Consider the following 21264-nt stretch of genomic DNA (forward strand, 5'->3'; position numbering starts at 1 on the left):
CCAAAACCTATTATGTTCTCTGCAAAAATGCCAGAAATTCCTTTTCTGGCTTTGTTTATGTCACAGGTTAACTTTGCCTTTCTTAAAATTCTGTTTCATCTCATGTGTTCAGCACAGAAGGAAAAAGTAAAGAAAACTCTGGGAAAGTGTAGGTAGAGAATTTTCATTTCTCCAGCAGAATGGGGCTGATGCAGATGGATCTGATGTAAATATCCCCAAATAATGATGATGGTGTGTTTTGGTTTCTCAATCTAGGACATGGTGGGTGCAGTCTCTGCTTGGCATTCACAGCATTGGCACCATGAACTGATCCATCACTTGGAGGTGCTCAAAACAGGAAAATCCCACAATTCCATTTCTGGCTTGGAAAGGGGTTCATACAGTGAAAATGATATCACAGCATGGGGAAGTATAAGAGAACAAGGAACTTTTGTTTCCATGGCAATCTGAGATCCTTCTCCAGACACAGGCACAAAGGCAATATGCTGAATGATTATCTGAAGGTCATGTTGTTCTTAGGAGAAAAAGTTAGGGAGAATGAACTGGGATAAATTCCCCAACCAGGATGCACACTGCATTTCTAACCAGTTCAAATAAACAACTGCTGAAGGAAAGAATTGCCTTCATTAATGGCATCAGTTTATTTTAAAATCTGTTTGCCCAAAGGGAGCAGCAGCCTGCTCAGGATGATATTTTCTACCATTATTTGATATGTTCAGAAACAAATGTTGAGATTCTGGGTATATTTGGCATCCCTCACCTGGTAAAATAATTATATTCCCTTTAAAGTTAAATGCATCTTAAAACTGAGTAAAATGTCTTGCTCTTGCTTGTTTATGTTTCCAGTCATTTTTTTCTGTGGTAAGAACCACTCTTTTAAGGATCTGCCTTATCAATAAGTGTAAACAGGTCTTTAAATGCCATGATACTCAGGGTGTGCAGGTGAGCAGAACCTTAGTTACTGTCTCTGTTACACGTGTAAGAAACAGGCATCAAAGAGCCACATAAATGTTCAATGCAGTTTCCTTTGTATTTCCCAGTGTCATTTTTAGGTTTCCATTTCCTCTGAGATGGTTTGACCTTGTTGACAGGAGGGGTAAATGCTTTATGCAGCAAAGAAAATGACTTTGGAAATTGTAATTCTCTTTTCTTGTTCCATTCTGTGCTTCATGATTTACTACAGAGCTGAAGTACAAAGGAACAGAAACTTCACTGGTGTTCAGGAGGAAAGTTATTTTTAGACTCATTTTATTGCCAAAGCATATAGAAACCTTATGTGCTACCTCAGAAAGTTATCCTGGAATGGCAAGGAAAACAGAGATGCCTGGTTTTTTGTCTTTTTTTTTTTCTTCCCAACAATGAAGCTTTGCTGCAACTAAAAAATGGTTTTCCAAATGAGAAGTTGCAGGAGTCACTGAGCTGTTTGAGTTAAACCTAAATGTGTGGTCACTGATTGTGGGGTATAAATACAAATTAAGATCCTCAGCAAGGACCGTGCTTACAGGTACAACTTTACTTTCTCCTCAGTGAAAAGCATTTCTGAATCTGCATTTTCCAGAGTCATTGAGGTTGGAAAAGATCTCTAAGATCATTAAGTCTATCCATTAACCTGCTAATCCCACACATGTCCCCCAGTGCCACATCCACAAAGCTTTTAAGTCATTCCAGGGATGGGGACTCCACCACTGCTCTGGGCAGCTCCAATGCTTGATCACCTTTTCCATGATGAAACCTCCCCTAATATCCACCCTAAACCTGGCAGGGAGAGTGGCAGGAACAAGGAAGAGCTGGGAGTGCCTCTTTTTCCAGAAGTGCTGTTGAAATTAGCCCAGCTTAGAGAGCAAACCATCATCTTCCAAATAAATCCTTCTTGGGAACAGAGAGGGAAACCCCACTTATTTGCAGACCCCAGCATGTTGTGTCTCACTGCAGCAGGACAAAGATTTAAAGCAAAGTGTGGAATGACTTCTACACTCTCACTGGCATCATTTCAGGGAGGGAGGGTGATGCTAGTTACAGTTGTTTTCTACAAAAATCTCAGTTTGCTTTATCTTCTTCCACATCAAGAGCAGGTTTTTATAAGCTATTTTGATATCTCCCAGGCAAAAGAAAACAAACAGCCCTTAGGCCCAAAACATCTGAGCCCTCACTGATCTTAATACTTCTGTGCCACTCTTAGAAGAAAAACCTCCTTTCCTGTAAGTTGTTTCTAGGGTGCTGACAGATAAAAAAGTAGTAAAAACATTTTATGGTGAAGTAGATCAAAATTGTGCCTAGGGACAGATTTTGTGTAGTCTCAGCTGGCTGAATTCATGCACATCCCAAAAAGGGAGGTGGGTGTGGAAGGGGAAGCAGTGAATCCATACCCACACCCACAGTAAGTATTAAAACCCCAAAAGAGAAATACAGGGGAGCTGCTTATTTGCACAGGTTGATACCCTGGAATAGGCTTTGTTGAATTAATCTTTCTGAAGGGTAGTTGCAGACAGAGAGAAAAGAGGGACTGTTTGTGGTGACTGCAGGACGAGCAGCAATGGGTTTAGTGCTGCCTCATGTCCTGCAAAGTTCTTCCCAGTGGAAGGCAAAATTTCCCCATATCACATTCCTCAGGTCTTTAATTAAATACACTCAACTTTGTATTTTGTGAAAATGCTTCTTGTTATGCTTGAGAATGTTAATACTCACCACTCTGTCCATCTTTAAACACTACAGCAAGTTAAATAATGATCTGCAGCTAAAGCTCCTTTAGTTACCAAACAGCCAAGTCCTCATTGACATCATGGAATAGTTTATTTTTCTACTACTTCTCTAGGTGTGTGAATATTCATCATGCTTTCAGAAGAGTGGCTGGGCTGCAAATGGCAGCAAAATTAAACACATTTTCTGTAGCTTGTGCTCTGCCCTCAGAAATTAGGGCCAAGGAGGGAGAGGACTTTGGAAAGGGAAAATGAAGTCAGAATATTTGTGAAATCACTAAGAGGGGATTTCCAGGATATTCAGCCTGCTCCCACACTGCCCCAGAGGCAGAGGTGACAAAGCCATCTATTACAGATAAAAGGGCCTGAAAGTTTGATGGGAAGCAGCTTTTCAACAAACAAAGTTTATTTATGTATATATATAAAATTCAGCAAAGCAGTGAAAAATAAAAGTACACTTTCTTCTAGTTTTAAAAAGCAAAAATTCCTATATTGAAAATAGAAAGTTGCATAGTTTTCAGATTTAAATGAAAAAAAAAAGTAAAAGTTAAGGATAAAATTACAGCTGCATTTTTATAAAAGGCAGGACAACAGACACAACATAATCACTACATTCCTTTTGGGATAGCAACTAAGAAAGCAAGGATGATCATTGCATATATGGGACAGGATCACCCACAGCCTGGAAACCAAATATATCAAAAGATACAGGTACCAAGACATGAAATGATGCTTATTATGGTATTAAAATTATGAGAAACACACAAAAAATGCAAGCACAAAGCCAGAATAAAGACTGGGGTAACAGATGTGGTGCTTTCTCCCAGCTGACTGGACCATGGCAAGAAATACAATATTCATGATGAAAATATAAGCTGGTGTTTTCAGCACAGGAGTAAGAATTCATATTTCATGGGAGCCAACTGTTGCACATTTCCTTCAGCGCTGAAGGTTATTTTAGAGGTATGAAAAAGATGAAAGATAAGATTTTGCTCTCAGACAAATTGATTTCATTAACGACACTGGCTTGCGTGTGTGTAGCACAAAATATCCTGGTCTGCTGGGAAGATGTTTCAGGGGGAACAAATGTCAGGATTATCCCAAAAAAGAGTGAGAAAAAGGGTCACAGATGAGCCATGCTCTTCCTGGTTTTCAGCTGGGCTGAATCCAGGGAGCTGCCAAGTACCCCAGGAGAAGCCTCTTATGACTTGGCATGTGATATGTGTTGAGTTGTATTAGTTATGGATAACCTGCTATAAGTTGCTATACAATAATAAGCAACTGCAATGTATAAATTTACCTAAAGCTATATGATTTAAAGTATATTGTTTGAATAATAAACTATAAGTTACTATAAAGTTACTTTAAGTTACTATAAACAAATATAACCATATATATATATGAAATATAGTTTTAGATCTATAAACTAAAATATCGTTTTATATCTACAAAGTAAAATAGAGTTTTAGACCTATAAATTAAGTTTTATCGAAATTTTGTTGTCATGTGGATGTAAACTAATGTGAAGAAGGGAGGCTGAGATCGACGCTTGCTGGAGATGGATCCTACTTTGTAAAAGTCAAAAGAGGGGGAAAAAAGGGAATAACTTCTGTGGAACGAGGACTGTTTGGCACGGTCCCGCATCCCGCGTATCCCCCTGCGTGCCCAGGGTGGCAGTGCCAGCAGATGACCCCTGCCAGGCACGGGCTCTGCGCGCCCACCCTCTTCTCCCGGGGGAGGGAAACACTTTGGCCACGGGCTGGGAGGAGAAGGCTGCCTGCCAAGTTGCCTTTCCTTGGAATAAGCGCTCTCTTGGATGAGCTGCGCGCAGGAGGAGTGAGGAGTCCGGGCACGGAGCGGGAACTGCCGCGGAACTCGGGGAACTCGGGAGAGAGCGGCACCGAGAGCGGCGGGGCAGGGCAGGAGAGCGGCCAGGGGGCATCCCACCTGCGGGGCGAGTGTCCGTGTGTCCGAGTGTCCGTGTGTCCGTGTATCCGTGTGTGCGAGTGTCCGTGTGTGCGAGTGTCCGTGTGTCCGAGTGTCCGTGTGTCTGTGTGTCTGTGTGTGCGAGTGTCCGTGTGTCTGTGTGTGCGAGTGTCCGTGTGTCCGTGTGTCCGTGTGTCTGTGTGTCGTGTGTCCGTGTGTCCGTGTGTCTGTGTGTCTGTGTGTCTGTGTGTGCGAGTGTCCGTGTGTCCGTGTGTCCGACTGTCCGTGTGTCCGTGTGTCCGACTGTCCGTGTGTCCGTGTGTCCGTGTGTCCGTGTGTCTGTGTGTCTGTGTGTGCGAGTGTCCGTGTGTCCGAGTGTCCGTGTGTCCGTGTGTCTGTGTGTCTGTGTGTGCGAGTGTCCGTGTGTCCGTGTGTCCGTGTGTCTGTGTGTCTGTGTGTCCGTGTGTCCGTGTGTCCGTGTGTCTGTGTGTCTGTGTGTGCGAGTGTCCGTGTGTCCGAGTGTCCTTGTGCCCGTGTGTCCGACTGTCCGAGTGCCTGTGTGTCCGTGTGTCCGAGTGTCCGAGTGTCCGTGTGTCTGTGTGTCCGTGTGTCCGGCGGTGCCGCTCTGCCCCCTCCCCGCAGCCCCGTCCCGCTCGGGCTCCATCCCCCGCCGCTCCCGGAGCGCTGCTCCGGCTGCCCAAACTCTCTTTGCCCTCTCTCCAAACAAAGTTCCAAGAGTCCTGCGAAAGCCAGCGATGATCGCCCGTGGCCGTTCTGGGCTCTGCCTCGCTCTCTGCACCTTTGGGCTGGCGCTGCTGGGGGATGTGTCCCGGGCTGTGCTCGTGGACGATCAGGATTATTACCTGCAGGAAATTACCAACAGGGATCATTATTACTCCTTTCCGTATCCTGGGGAAGAGTTCTTTCCTTTCACGGAGCAACCCGGAGAGGAAGGACCTATCCGTGCTGCTGAGACAGAGGAGCACCCAGGGTTCAAACCGAGCAGGAAGGAGTTAAAACAGAAGAAAAACAACAAAAAAGGAAAATCCATTCTTGAAACGCCACCAGGTAACTTTCCACCTTCTCCTCCAGAGTTTGAAGCCTGCTGAATCTCACGCTGACTTTTAGCATTAATGAATATCCAGTTAATGGCAGTCTTGGTAATAATAACAATAAATGTGGTTGTGGTGATGATGATGACAACACATTCAATTTTAATATCGCACAGAACAGACCTGCAGAACTTTTACATACTTTGAAACAGTCTCTTTACTTGAAAGGGAAGGAGTTAAAGAGTCGGAATGTAGTAATTCTGATGTACTTGGCTAGTCTGTGGACTTTTCCTTCTTAATTATTCTTAATTACACTTGGCAACTGGCTTGCTGTGAAAGCTGCTGTTCCATAAGCAAAAGAACAGAGACAGATTTCATAGTAAAAGGTGATTATAGATAGTGACATCTCACCTTATCCCTTGTCACTTTAATCTGAGAGGCTTCTGACTTAATTTCACTTCTAAACCTGTGAATTTCTCTGAGATTTCACTTTTAAGCCCTCCAGAGGAAGATATGTAAACAGAGATCTTCCTGGAGAAGACTAAGCCCTATCAAGCTCAATTTAGTTATCCACCAGTTAAGCAAAGAAATTAAACAGCAACAAAACGGCCTTATAATAAAACAGCCACCCTTAATTCCATTTTCTAAAGTTTGCAGAAACTTGATCAGCTTTTACCACCCACGTGTTCCCATTAACACCTAATTGCACCACCCCAAAAGAGTAATCCCTTTCTGTGTTCCCTGACTGTCTGGTAGGTACTTTACTGGTTTGGGATACTCAGGAGTGAGTTTGGTCCATGAAGTTTAGAGTTGTAAAATTTGGGGCCGAATCTCACTCCCCTACAGCTGAACTTCCCTTTACTTCCCAAGGAAACTTCAGGTTAATGACTGGGGCATACGGCACAAAATCTGTGATTTAGAACCATCAGTGCAGTAAAACAGGGGATCAGGGGCTGTAGAGTGGCTTTAACTTTGTCCAGTGACATCCAGCAGATAGCAAACAAAATATTTGAAATTTCATGTTAACACTAATAGAAATTAATTAGCATTTGTGCAGCAAAAACATGGGCCTTTATATTAATAAATAGTGATAAGAAAATGTCATTTCTAACACCTAACATTTCTAAAACCACTTGTGGGGCAGGCAGAGTGGCTTGTCAGGGTAACTCCAGGCAGAAGTCAAGGGTGGCGGCAGATGCACCTTGTCTGGGGAGCAGAGACACAAAACATCCATGTCCCCTCGGGGTCCAGCAGCTTCCCAAGGGGATGACACTGCCTGGACCATCTCAAGGTTCATTATCTCAGTATGGCCCCTGCAGTCTGCAGGAGATCTTCTGAGAATGTTCTTGTTCCGATGTGTCGTTGGTTTGGCTTTTTAAATTAAGGAAAAAGGCTCTGCTTTCCACCTCCACAGACTGAATCAGGTGGATTATGACAGGACAAGGGGGAACCACTTCCCACTGCCAGAGGGCAGGGTTGGATGGGATTTTGGGAAGGAATTGTTCCCTGGGAGGGTGGGCAGGCCCTGGCACAGGTGCCCAGAGCAGCTGTGGCTGCCCCTGCATCCCTGGCAGTGCCCAAAGGATGTTGGATGGGGCTTGGAGCACCCTGGGATAGTGGAATGGACTGGATGATGTTTTAAGATCCTTTCCAACCCAAACCATTCCATAAATTCATGACCATGGGGAACACTTGGATATTAAAGCTCTGTAATTAGGATTTTGATTCCTCATTGTGGTGGAGACAATCGAGATGTCCATCCTTTGGTGGGATGTTCTGTGGTTCATCTCTTCTTTCACCTTTCCCATTGGCTTTTTCCCAATTTTCCCAGCACTTGGGGATTCACACTTGCTCCAAACATGACAGTGATGAGAAGACAATCCAATCCATGAGGGCAAAGTTTATTTATCTTTACAGACTGGCATTGTCCTTGTTCCCCACCTGCTGCACTGAGCACAGGGGGAGAGGCTCGTGTGGCACCACCAAAATCAGCTGGAAATGGCTCAATCCCTCCTTCCACAGCACTTTTGGGCTCTTTGGACACAGCTGAGCTTCCAAGCTTTCACCAGCCATGTGCAATAAGAGGTTTCAAAGCCTGTGAGCTTTTAAAAAAGCAGCCAGAGGTACAAAAAGCAACTGATCTCCACCAAACTCCTCCTTGAGCCAGGACATGGGTGATGGACATCAACTCAGCAAACTGGACTTGTTTATCTGGGAAAATTCAGTGGATTTCCCTGGGAGCAGCTGAACAATTTTAACTGCAAGAGGCATCATAAACCCTGAGGTGAATACCCAGTGAGGAGAACGGGCACCACTTGTTACAGATGGGAGTGAAAACAGGAGGGTGCCAGCAGGAAGTGTCAGGCAGTTTGAGCTGCAGTGTTAAAAGTCCTGGCTATAATATTTAAAATTTCTATTTTCTCCTCACCCAGAGGCAGGCAAGGGCAAGGTCCTGCCGGGGCAGTAACTCTGATGCTTAGTGCCATGTCCCCATGTCACCAGGGATCAGCTTGGAATGAAGATCTGACAATCTGGCCCTCACAGAGATGTAGAAATACTAACACATACCTGTATTTACTCACATCTGGATGTTAGGAGGCCAGCTAGAAATAATAATAGCAGCTGTCAAACAGATATCAATAATAATAATAACCATAAATCTGGCTGGGTAAGAGTGTGTCTTGTGCTTATGTGTACACAACTGTGTTTATGCATCTCTCCAGAGGTGGAATTAATTTATTGGACACGCAGTAAATACCGAAATTTGGGGTTTGTGAGGCTCTCTGGCAGCCAGGACATGTGGGATTAATTAGTTGTAACAAACAATAGCCTGGCTGGGAGCTGGGATGGGGAAGGAGGAGGAATGGGAATGTGTGATGTGCCCTTTGGCTGAGCAGCTGGTCCTGATCAACCCCAGCTTTGAATCAAAGTGAAAATCAAACAGAGCAGTCTCAAGGACATGGCACTAAACAGATGACACACACTCCATTTATTTCAGCTAATTACTGAAGGTGGCCAGAATATGGATATTTGCAGTCTGTGAAATATTAATGCAGAAAGAAACCCAGCTGATGGCAGTGGGTTTGCAATTTTTTGCTTAAATATAAGAATTAATATTTGCAAATAGTCAATTCATGTCAAAGTTGAAAGTATCCATCTGCCTCTTTGCCCTTTAAATTCCCCATAAATTAAGTAGTACCAGGCCATCCTTGGAAGGCAAACAGTTGGATTGACAGGTTTTGTGTGTATAAACAGATTTCCATTTTCTAATTCTGTCCTTGTTTGTATAGGCCTCTGTCCAAAGCCCATTCAAATCAGTGGAAAGAGTCTTGTTAACATCAATGTTTTTCTTTTATGAGGCTTTTAATAGTTTGATATATGGTACCTCAGCTACCATCTGTGGGGCAGATCCCTTCAGAGTCTGGGGTCTGACTACAGGCAAAAATTCATCATCAAAAGATTTATAGGGCTGAGGTGCCCAATAACCTCCTCAGTGTAGCCCAAATCTGCCACAGTCAAGTTTGTAATTATTTTGATTCGATCTACAAAACTTAAACTTGTAGTCCTTGTAGAGCCATACCTCAATTCTGAATGTATTTAGAAAATAAAGGAGTGATGTTTATTTGTATGGCAGTGCTCAGAGTGGGGCTTAGAGCACATTTTTCTGTATTTCACAAATCTCTCAGTGTTTAATCTCTGCACAGCCCAACATTTGTCTGTGTTTAGCTGAAATCAGGATTTCCTTTGGCTCATCTCCTTTGGTGCTCTCCCCAGGCTTGATGAAACTCCTCAGATGCATCAGTGTTTACTTGCCCCGTATTTGTTTATTTTTCTTGCCACCTGTTCAGTAATGCAATTCTTAAGGGGTTTGGTTTGTTATTTCTTTTTAATTCCTGTAGTGCATAGGATGGGCCAGGTCTTTCCTGGGACACGTGTGTGAGGAGGAGTCAGTAAAGGGAAGGCAAGGAGAGGATAAAATGGACAGCGAAGTCAAACATGGAAATAATCCAGCAGAGAGAATCTGAATTTATAAAAATAGACCAATAGTACTTTAATTGAGATGTTTATCAAGATAATGAAAGCTTGGAGAGAGATCAGTGAGTGAATGAGGAGGGAAAGCTGAATCACAGGGATGTTACTCAGGAAATGCTGGAGATATTTTGGTGTGAAATGGGGGCGAAGATCTGGGGAGCGTGTGAAGTTAAAAACATGACAGGTTTGGAGTGTTACTGGCATTTGGGTGCTGATTTTGTTCACTAGAAAGAAGAGATGACAGAGTGACACATAAGGCATTGAGCTGACAGCTGAAAGCACTTGAGACCTGGTCACCAAGATACAGCAGCACAGAATTTCTCCTGTGCTGGGAAGCCACCAGTGCTGCTCTTCTCCAGTCCTTTGGTGTCCCCTCTCTTAAACCTTCCTTCTCTGAGCAGCCCAAAGTGGAGCTCTCCTGTGACCTAGAACACAGATTTTAATTTTAAAGCTTTTGCTTAAACTTCTCATAATAGGGACTTCTAAGAATGGACTTCCTGGCCCGAGGTGGGTATCCCATGAATGTTAATATGACCTGTATTGCATCCTAATTGCCATATGTGACAAGCAATGTGGCTTTTAATGAGCTTTCTTTCATCTACCAGCCTCTATTTTCTCCTCAACACTTCTAAAATATGCAGAATAATGTAATGTTCACTATTCCATTTAAGAGCCCGTCCTTTAAAGAATGTCACAACAAAAGAGGACAAGGGATGACTAAGAATGAATAATGAGCAATACCCTCAAAATTGGACAAATCTTTTTGATTAGCATCTTTCCTTACCCATGGCTTCAATGAATAATGTAACACGAGAAAGAAAAAAATGGGAATAAACACGTTTGATTATGCCAGAGAAAACCACTTTCAAAGATAATTCTTCCAGCAGCCTTCTTGGAATTCAACCCCATGTTTAAGGTGAGAAAAATGTCTCTTTAAAAACACGTCTTTAAAAAGGGGATGATTTCACTGAATAGATTTTCATAGTCTCAACCTGAGCCTAGAGCTGCTCCTGAAATGCCAGCATATTATGAGACACTCATTAGCTGAATTCAGTCTTGGGGCTTAATGTTGTTATCTGTTCAGTGAGCTGGCTAGACAGGTCAATCCCATGGCTCACAACCAAATTTCACTTATTTCTTTTGGGTTTGGAATGAAGTTTCTGTCATCTACGTGAACTTCAAATCTGTCAGAAGGATGAAGTGGTGGAAGTAGAAGCTGTGGTGCAGAAGAAGTAATTTCCTGAATTTTCAATGTCTGAGCTGGGATTTTTAAGTCTTGCCCAATTCACTGTGCAAAAAGCAAACTACCAAAAAGACTGGTGGTCTGAGTACGGAGTTGGGATTTAAGTGTCATATTCACACAGTGGTTGCTTGTGATTTTATTGTTATTTTGCAAAGGATGCTCTAGGTTTGGTCTTCTTGTCAGGCCTCTAGTGAGGTGATGTCTTGTGGTATTATTTGGTCTATGGAAACATAAATCTGTGCCTTTAAGACTGGGTGCTCCAGGAAAACAGGAACAAGTAAAGCTCTGATATAGTCAAAATTACTTGCCTTTTAAAATGCACTTTTAAATTCAGTGCCTGGGAAATGAAATGAGGATGTTCAGAGGAAACTGGTCAGCCCAAAGACAGGACTCCACCACTGCTGCTGATTATTTTCCTGACGAAGGTTCCTGAGCCACAAATTCCTGCATCTTTCAGGGTCAATCCTTGCTCCTCTGGAGCCTTTTTCTGGCTATTTCAGCTCCAAAAGGTGTTTGGTGGGGTGTTTGCATATCTAATCTAGCAATGAGAAACACCTACATCAAACCATTAGTAAAACACACTGCAATGCTAATTCATTACTTCTGGTGCAACCACATTTATAATTTCCTTGTGGCACAGCAAAAGGAACATTTATGATTCCATTCCCCTGTGGTTTTAACAAACTGGTGTGAGCAAGAACAGGGTATTCTGGATGTCTGCTGTGTGCTGGAAGGGATGGAGCACTATCAGAGAGGAGCAAGGCTTTTTATTCCTCATGCACGTGCCAGGCAGTGCTAAATCAACTTGACATGTCTAAAGGGAAAACTGTTTGTCTTTTCTACCCATAGCTAAAAATGGCAACGAAAAAAAGGTGAGAAAAACAAGGATAATGAAGAGATGCCAGATGGTGACTCAGGGAGTCAGAGTGCCTGTGAGAGGGAGTGTGTGTGGGTCACTTAAGGCATCTTCAGAGCACTTGGGTTTAGCTGTAAATCCCTCCAGCCCTGCTCAAATTGAATTACAAAGGATGTTCTGGTGAGTCTGCTGATAGATATCTAAAGTCCCCTTCTGGACATAAAATGCTTCCCTCCTGGTGGGGAACATCCCAGTGTTTTGGAACATCCATCTTATGAAGGGTTAAATGGAGACAAGGAAAGACAAGGGCTTCATTCCTTGTTTGTTCAGTGATTTACATCATTTTTACCAAAAAAAAAAAAAAGGCTTTAAAGTGACTTCCTGATTCTAGAGGGGTGTTTAAAGGAGCTGTCTTATAAGTGGGACTCAGCCCCAATGCACTGTGAAGCATATTTTATAACAATACATTTCAAAGAATTACATGAGATAATACTACTTTGTCAGAAGTGGAGAAACTCATTTTACCTTGGTTTAGGAAAAGTGAATCTTTTCCTGTTCTGACACGTGAATGCCCCCCAAACTTGCCCTGCCTGGGCTCTGTGGGGCTGCCTTGCTGGGATTTGACATGAAAAGTGAAAAAAAGCTGGGAAGCTTCAGAGGGCCACAGTGACTTCCAGTGGCTGTGACTCATGGCTGGAGCTGAGTTGATTTAGGGGTGAAAATACCCAGATATGGGATTAATCTTCTGTTTCTTTGTGGTTATTTACATGTACAGGTCTGTAAATAAGAGTAAGTAACAGATTTTTGCTCCTGCTTTCACACAAGCATTAGCAGGATGCTGTAATTGCAAAAGTGCTGCTGCATCCAACATGCCAAGCAAGGAGCACAGTAAAAGTTGTGTACATAAGTTAAACATAGATCATAGTTGCATGTCTTTACTTTCTGCTACAGAGTGTATCTGCTCTGTAGCTTCTAGCTACTGACATAGAAAATATTGCTTTCAAAGTGGGTAGTGGAAGTGATTAATTGAGCTTTATTTTATGGGGGGGTTAATTATTTACAGATTTGTTTTGTGGTTTACTTTTTTTTTAATGAATTGCCAGACAGACTTTTGTGACTGTACATCAGCCTGGGGCTGCTGGTGAATTATTTAAGGTATGTACCTGGCAAAACTGTTCTCCTACAATCAATGTGATTCCCAAAGACCAAGTCCAACTGAGATCTTCCATGAAGTTGATAGTAAAGAATTATGTGTATATCTATAGTTATAAACTTAAAAATATGGGAATTTTGAAAGTTGTACAGTGGGACTCAGCTGGATAAAGCACCAGAGCCCTCTGTTCATGTCGATTCTTTCTTTTGGACTTCAGCAGCTCATCCAGACAGTGGCTGATAGCCCTTCCTAAATCTGATTTTCTTCCTTAGGTTATGGGGCTTGAGTGCTTCCTGAAGATGATTTTTTCCTTACTCTCTCATGTATCACAAATTTAGTGGTTTTCTTTTTTCCCATGGTAACTCTGGAGTGGATTTGGATTTGTTGCAGGATGGGGCTGACTCAAGAACATGGGGATGTGTCCCAGCCTTCAGTGCGTGTCCCTGGAGCAGGAGCTTCCCCCAGGTGAGGCCAGAGCTCTTGTGCTGCTGGGGAATAGAGGATGAGGAGAAGAGTAGCCAGGCCCAGCACACACCCGAGCTAAAACAAAGAAAAAAGTGTCTGGCAGATCTCCTGGGGGATATTTTGTTCCTCAGCTCCTCTGGATAATTTTAGATCCCAGCAGAAACTGCAGTCCAGAACTCGGCTCAGATCTAGACCAGTTCCTTTGCCTTTCATGAGATACATGGAAGTGACAAAAAGGGACCCCAAAAACTTTGATTCCATCTGGTAGTGAAACAAAGGATTGGGGAATCACACACAGAACCAGAAATGTGAGTGATCTCTGAGTCTTCCTCCAAAGACCTTTGAGAATGCTCACAAAATGAGTCCAGGGACTGCAGAAGCCAAGAGATGGATGAAAGGCCCAAGGAAAATGCTAAATTCCAAGCTTGCAGCAATGAGGGCTGGGGGGTCTGAGGCTGGTAGCATGTGGTATCCAAAATCCTCCAGACACATCTGATTTGTTCCATACTCCAAATATGTACTTGGCTTTTTTGGTGCTCGGATGCAAGTCAATTGGCAATCAGACATGTAGACCCCTTGCCATCTTGCAAGAGGAGTAAAACGGGAAACTTTAAAAAATATGGTAAAAAAGTGCTAGTATGGAGTTAGTGCAGATAAAATGCCACAGAACTCTTTGAAAAAGTGGACAGAAAATAGCACAGAACTTTTCCTCTGTTAGTCTTTCCATATTTCTGCTCATTAATCCTGAACTAGATTTTTTCCTTTCCAATTAGGAAGGGGGAAAATGAGGAGTTTTATGCTCAGGGAAGCTTGCATTGAAGCTTTCCCTATTCCATGGCTTTTCAAGTGCAGAATACCTGTACTTAGCAAATACTTTTGGCTCCTGTGGATGGGGAGGAGGCTGGACTCTGCAAGGCAGCACTGGAGTTAATAAATCCCAAATCATAACCTGAACTTTTCACATTAACACATTGATGTTTTGCAGTGCAGATGAATCTCTTGGTGACAATGTGGGCACTTTTCTCCAGGAAAAGGATGTCAAACCTCACTGGGCAACTGCTAAAAATTAGATTTTATCTGAATGCACTCCTGAGCACTCCTCCTTGCTTCCACAGGCTGGGAAATGCATTGCCTTCAGCTTGGATTTTTGGGCTTTTCTTTTTTTGATTTTTGGGCTTTCAGCCTGGAGCAGGCAGAGGGGAATGCAGTCAGTTTTATACTCACTGATAACTCATATTCCAATTCATTTGGAGCTCCTGACACACTTTGCTTTGAACCAGTGAGGCCTCCAATGTGCTAAATGTGGAGCCTGTGATTATGAGCCTTTGCTGGACCTCAGCTGAATTGTTAAACAAAGCAGAAAAGATGTTTGGACAGAATGAATTTTGGGAATCTTTCACAGGCTGCTGCGTGACCGTAGGAAGCTGGAATAGGGAGAAGGGAGCTCTGAACATTTGGGCTGGAGAGGTGCCCACCCTTGGAGATATTTGTCTGAACCTTGCTTGAACTGCTTTATCTCCTTTGCTCCATAGCTTGGAGCTGGAGCTTCACACCAACTTCCCAGCAGAAGCTCCAAACCTTCCCTACAATCCTCCCAGAGATACCCACAAGCAATGTCTTGCTCAATTTTAGTACTTCTCTTCCTGCAGACAGGAAACTCAGAGCCTCAAGAAACTGCTGAGTGTTCAGAATTTAAAAAGTAATAACCAAGCTTTTAAATCCACAGATTCCTGGTGCTTGCTTGGGCTTGAGGCATTTTAAAACTTATTTCTTTATTTCCATAAGCTGACTTTTCCATGATTGGTTTGAAGGCAGGTAGGGAGGGGGAAGTTGAACAGAGAGACTCTGGTGTGTCCAAATGTCATCTTCACAATGGAATTTGAAATCATGAAAGCTAAAAAGTCACCTGAGAGCTGAAATCCTTGGGAAGATGAGCAAAGACTCGGGGAATCACACCTGCAGAAGTGTGGGAAAGGGAGAGCCTGGCTGCACAGGGGGCTTTCTGAGCTCCTTAAGAATCATGCCTTCCTCTAAAATTACTTTGGGGAGGAGCTGATTCCCCTGGCTGGGCTCTGTCCTTAGATTTTCCATGTTCTCCAGTGGGATTCCTGTGCTGGTGTGGGGTTTGTGTCCCCTGAGTGAGCCCAAATGCCAATTAGAGACCTCTTCCCAAGGGAAGCCTCTCTCATGCACCCCTACAATTCCACTCCTCTTTTCTTTTTTATTTATTTCTGGGGTTTGGTATGGGCTGTGGTGTTTTTGGTTGTTGGTTTGGGTTTTTTTTGGTTCTTTTAATAAAAGAGGGTACTCACACTTCAATCCAGGCCTGGATCTGATTTTCTCAGATCTCAGAGATTTAGATATTTTTTTGAAACGTTGCTTCTTGATGCTTTGAACTCTTAGATCCTCTGCTCTCAGGGTGCAACAGCTTGGACATAGTGGGCTTTAAAGAAAACAAGAAAACTCTGTTATATGAGTTCCTAAATCTTTTGCTTTTCTGCACTTCTGGATTTATCCAAAGAACCTCTGGTTATTTTCTATGTGCACCTGGCCAATTTTTTATCCCTCCATTGAAGTAGTATTCCACTTTGGGAATTTAAATCTAAAGTATAAGTTACTAATCTAAATCTAAAGTATAAGTTACTTCTGACATTTTAGTGCTGTCTTAGAGCTGCATATCAAAGAACACCCAAGAATTCAAAGAATTACGTGTATTCAAAGAATACACAGTCTATCAAATGAATAACCAGTTAAATAAAAAAGAGTGATTAAGTGAGAAGCAGACAACCCAACCAAACTTATTTTTTCTTTTACTCTGCTCTAGAACTTACAAACTGATTCCTTTTTAAGGTTTGGGAAGGAGTACAAAGCTTGAGTTCAGGTTTATTGTAACCACACAACTTTCCTCTGGAATCACTGCCTGAGCAACAGCTCCAGGCACTATGAGAACTTCTCTGCCTTATGAGAAATGTTTGGGTTTATTAACCTCTCTTATTATATCCTGTGAAATCATAACAACAGATGTGATGCTAGAAGAAAAAAAAAAAGTGTATAAATGTCTAAACTTGCTAGAGCAGACACACCAGGTCTTCATAAAACTCAGACCTTACACTTTATAAAAGGTTTTAAAAGCAAGCTGGATTGGTTTGAGGTATTTCCTGTCACAGGCTCCTTATGTAGGTCGAGTATTTTTCCCAGATGTGCAGGCTGGCAGCGGGCTGGGCAGGGAGGGAGAGCAGGGTGACAGCTCTGAGGGATGCTGGGGCTGGGGCAGAGCCTCCCTGCGATGCTCCCAGTGCTGCTGGAGGAGAAGGGGTGGCAATTCTGAGGGGTGAGGCTTGGCTTGGCAATCCCAGCCCATCTTTGAGGGTGTTGCTTGTGCACGGAGCTGCGTTTGCAGCCGTGTGTTCAAACTTTCATGTCAGCACTGAGGAGCAGCACGTTGTTGGGAAGATTTCAAATCCAAAGCCTGGAAGGATTTCATCCCTCCAAAGGATGAGTTTTCCCCAGGGCAGCAGAGGAGGACTGGTGATCAGGTCAGAAGGATGATCCTCACCCAGGTCTCACTGCAGATATGGACTGCTGCTAGTCTGCACTCTGTTGGCAATTGGAGTATTTATAACTTTAATAATAAAAATATGAAAGATGACATCTCAGCTAAGATGACTAATGGCTCTCGGCTGCCTAAAGGCACAGCTCGTGCTACTTCATCAGCTCTGGAGCTTCCTGCCCTGCATTAGGAGCTAAGTCAGACAGCTACAGGGGGAGAAAACAGCCTAGGAAACCCAAAACTGAAGAGCCAAGTGATTCTATCCACATCCACGATTTACTCCTGCTAGGCTTTGAGCTACATCACCGAAGGAAGTTCACGCGTCTGTTTCAGTGTCATTTTCAGCTCATTTTCTGCCTTGTTGAGAAGTAAAAAAAATATAGTTTTGTCTGTGCTGGAGTTTAACTGGATTAAAATTGGAATAACATTAAGTGGAACTGACTGGGAAGCTGCTGATTTCAGTCCTTCTCAAGTGTAAATTTCGCACTTGGGAGTGGAGGTGACTGTAGCAAGTGGGGATGAAATTTAATGGCTTGTCACTACTAATGAGAACTTTACAGTTTCTCAGGTTTTTCCTGCTCCGTGTGTGTGGGGAGGGTGGGAAGGTGAAAGCTGGGTGATATCAGAGTAGTGCCATTTATTCCAGTGGAGTTAGGTGCTTCCAGAGGATTTCTGAAGCTGTTCTTGTGTGTGTCAGCCCCAGGTGAGGAGTTCTGATTCCCAGAGTGGAGCATTTACAGCCCCTTTCCTGTGTCCTCCCACTTGTATAATTCCTTTGGGCCACCTCAAATCCATGGGGTTTTTTCCCCCCAAAAGCATGGCTGTGTTGCAAAATCCTCAAAAACCAGCCAGGATGCTCAGTAAATGTGTATTTCTAGGACCAGGAGTTATGGATATTTTCCAGTTTATTTATGTTTAAGGAATTTCATGACTGTGCCCAGTGAATGTTCTATACCAACTATGGCTATATTGGATATATTTACTGCTGTATAAAATTCCTACTACATCTCTCATGGAGGGAGAGGGGAATAACTGCACCTCAAGCCAGTTTTGTACTCATACAACTTCTTATAGATTTATCCTATTTTTGGTAAAATGCACTCAAATTGGATTGCTAATATGGTTAAACTCGAGCACTTTTAAGATATCTCATTTATTGAGCCAGGGTTGTATCTTAAGATCAGAGTTATTTCTGTCTTGGTTTTATACTTGTTAATAGCATTCCAAGTTTTAATGTTTATTTTTGATGGCTACAATTAATGCTCTGAGTGTAGAATCTCTGCTCTTGCAGTATACCTCAGTGACCTGGTATTTTTAGCTATTTCTGGCATGAAGATCTGTTTTGAATGGTAATTTTTGTCCCATACCCAGCCATTGTGCAAGTGGTCTGTCTCAGTTTTGTTCTTCATTTTTTTGGCTAAGTCTGTTTGTTTGGCTCTGGAAAAAAAAAGAATGGTTCTCATTTTTGATGGCTGTACTCAGTTTTGTGGCTTTAGCTGGAATTACAGAAACTCTTCATCCTGTGCTTAAAAAAAAAAAAAAAAAAAAACAAAAAACCACCAGAAGAGACATTTTAAAATTAATAGCACAGAATTCAGCCTTTGTCAAAGCTCATAATAAAAAGTTAAGAGCTGATATGATATTTTTCAGGCTGGGCTCTTTTGGCCACTAAAGAAAATATGTTTTCTTCAGAGTGATTAAATTAAATACTTTCTCTGTAGAGAGAGGGGAGATCTTTGCAGATGCAGGTACAAATTGGAGGGTACCTTGTGCCACATCACAAATCCCATCCTGTGCCAGGCTGGTGGCAGCAGAAGGCAGCTCAGGGAGTGAGTGTGATGTCTGGAGTTTAGATGAACCTCTTGAGTCTGAAGGCTTGGCCACAAAACTCCCAGGCACTCTGGAAACTGCTGCCTCCAGCTGTGCCAGCAATAATAGAAGCTCTTCCTGCTAAATGTTTCATTGCATCTCGAGCCAGCCACAACCTGGGCTTGTAAGAGAGCAAAAATGTGAAAAGTTAATGAGAGAAAATGAAAAAGTGTATTTTCGGAATCTCATTTGGTTTCATGTCAGACCTGACCTAAAGAACCCAGAGAATTCTTCATTTATTCTTCATTTCTTTTTAAATCTTCAGGAGCAATCACAAGGGTAGGTTGCAGTGCTGTGATAAATATTTCCTCCTGAGAGAAGCCTCTGACGTTGTAGACCTCAATGCAGCATTTGGTGCCTGTCCTGGAAAAATATACAGCTTCAGTGCAACATTAGCCAATAATTAATGTGGTCTTAGGATAGGAAATGTTGGCATCTCCTTAATTCTTTTGATCTTTGGCCTGGGACTGTAATTCAGTATTTCAGCTTCTGTGCAGGGGATTTGTTGTAAGTGCACTTTTCTTGCTTTGCTCTCACAGCGCTCTGGGAATGAGTTTTTCAGAAAAAGTGAATAAAAGCAAAGGGTGTTTAGGGAACTTTAAGCTGTCCCAAGATGCTGCTTCAAATGATTTGGTGTCTAGGGTGGCTGGTGGCCTGAATTCAGGCCAGAAAAGAAACTTGTTATTGTTCTTAGCAACACTTCAGATATGAGCAGAGTCAGAAAACCACTCAGACTGAAATCCATGGACATTTTTCCAGGGAAGAGCTGGGCCACAGCAACTGTGGAGTGTGAGTCATGAACATCTGTGGGAATTTCACACTTCCATGATCACATCATCAAAAGCAGCAACATTTAGAGACCGAATTTCCACCCCCCCATGCCCTCATAAATAAATATAAATTATTTAAATAATATATACATAAGAAATTATTTAGAAAATGGAAAACTTTATTCTGTTGAACTCAGCCCCTACAAAGTTGTCCATCACAGAAACATAATCAAAAGATATTTTCAGCAAGGTGAAGGTTGTTAGAAATGTGCTTTTACTGTTATTTCACCTTCAGGTGCATTGCAGTATTAAAGTACTTTGCATACCTGTGTCCTAAGCATAAGTTTAGCCACAGAAATTAGACTGCCAGAGTTCCCATTAAAAGTTTCTGCTGTTGGAAGATGAATAATCAACCACACTTTTCATGGGAAAACCTCTAAATTTAGCTGCTAGGGCAAAATTTATGATATTGGCCTCATTAAGAAATTTTTGTGCAAGACCATCAAGACCTAAGAACAGTATGCATTTATAATGAGCATTAGTCTTAATTCCCACAAAATATACACTTGTTTTTGTGCTTAATTTACCTGTATATTTAGGTAAAGTCACAGTTTTGCCTGCTAACTGCGTGTTGAAGTGTTTTGTTTAAACAAGACTTACATCCCATATCTCCCCTGGGATAGGAGATTGTCAGGAGCACAAAGCTGATATTTCTCCTTTTCCAGATCCTGGTACCTCTGCTCATGAGGAGTTAGACCAGCACAGACTTGCAGGAATTGAAGAGGGTTACAGGGTTACAGTCTTGTGATATGGGCTGAAGAGGAAACATGATGCTTCTCTCTGCCCTTCCATTTGAAATATTCCAAAATTGATGGAAAATTCTCTTTAAGTAAAATAATTGCTTGTCTGCTTTGCCTCAGAAAGAGGAGGACAGAATGATTTCCTAAATGCATCTTTATTAGATACAAGAGCCACAAAGGCAGTCTGGACTTACATGCCATTCTTTAGTTAGACCAGAAAGAAATAAAATTAAATAAATTAGCAATTTAGGCAACAGAGACGAGCACAAGTGTTTTCCTTGCCTGCTCATACAGCTGTGTGATACAGAACATCTGAAACTGCAGCACAGCAGCTGCAATTGTCCTGCAGGAGTGAAGGAAACCACGCTGGCTCTGCAAAAGGTGGGGTCTTGACCAGAGCTTCAATTGAAGGTGCTGCAGCAATAGGACAAAGCCATCACGAGGATGAAATGTGCTTTCAAATATCCCCAGACACTGAGATTGCAAAGTGAGCCCCTGCTGGCTTGAGGAGGGAGCTCAGCTGCACATCCAGGTGTTGTTCTTGCTGTAGGCAAACCTAGAATAAGAGGTAAATTCAGATTTCAAGAGATGAGGTGGAGCCTGAGCTGATTCCTGAGTGTTTCTCCTGCTGATTTTTAGGGCTGGGGGATTTCCCCCAGTGCCCAGGTACCAGAGCTGCCTTGGTGCCCTGCTGGGACTCCTGGGAGAAGAAGAATTGACAACAAAAAAACAGTCTGGACGCTGAGATGCGGCCATTTAGCATTGCTGCAGGGAAGCTGTTCTGGGCTGAAAGCCTCACAGGAACACACTTCCACAGACAAATGTTATTTTATTTTACTGGAATTAATTCAT

General features: G+C 42.7%; 1 protein-coding gene across 1 annotated transcript in view; it reads left to right on the forward strand.

The window, feature by feature from the left end:
- The first annotated feature begins 4848 nt into the window (after positions 1-4848).
- CPXM2 (carboxypeptidase X, M14 family member 2) overlaps positions 4849-21264 on the forward strand; it is a 68919-nt gene continuing 52503 nt past the window's right edge. The window contains exon 1 of the mRNA XM_053949630.1: positions 4849-5690. Within this exon, the coding sequence (XP_053805605.1) occupies positions 5378-5690 (313 nt within the window). The 5' untranslated portion in view covers positions 4849-5377. The remainder of the gene's footprint in view (positions 5691-21264) is intronic.

Source organism: Vidua chalybeata, chromosome 8 (genome assembly GCF_026979565.1).
Source record: "Vidua chalybeata isolate OUT-0048 chromosome 8, bVidCha1 merged haplotype, whole genome shotgun sequence".
In the NCBI taxonomy this organism is placed as follows: Eukaryota; Metazoa; Chordata; class Aves; order Passeriformes; family Viduidae; genus Vidua; species Vidua chalybeata.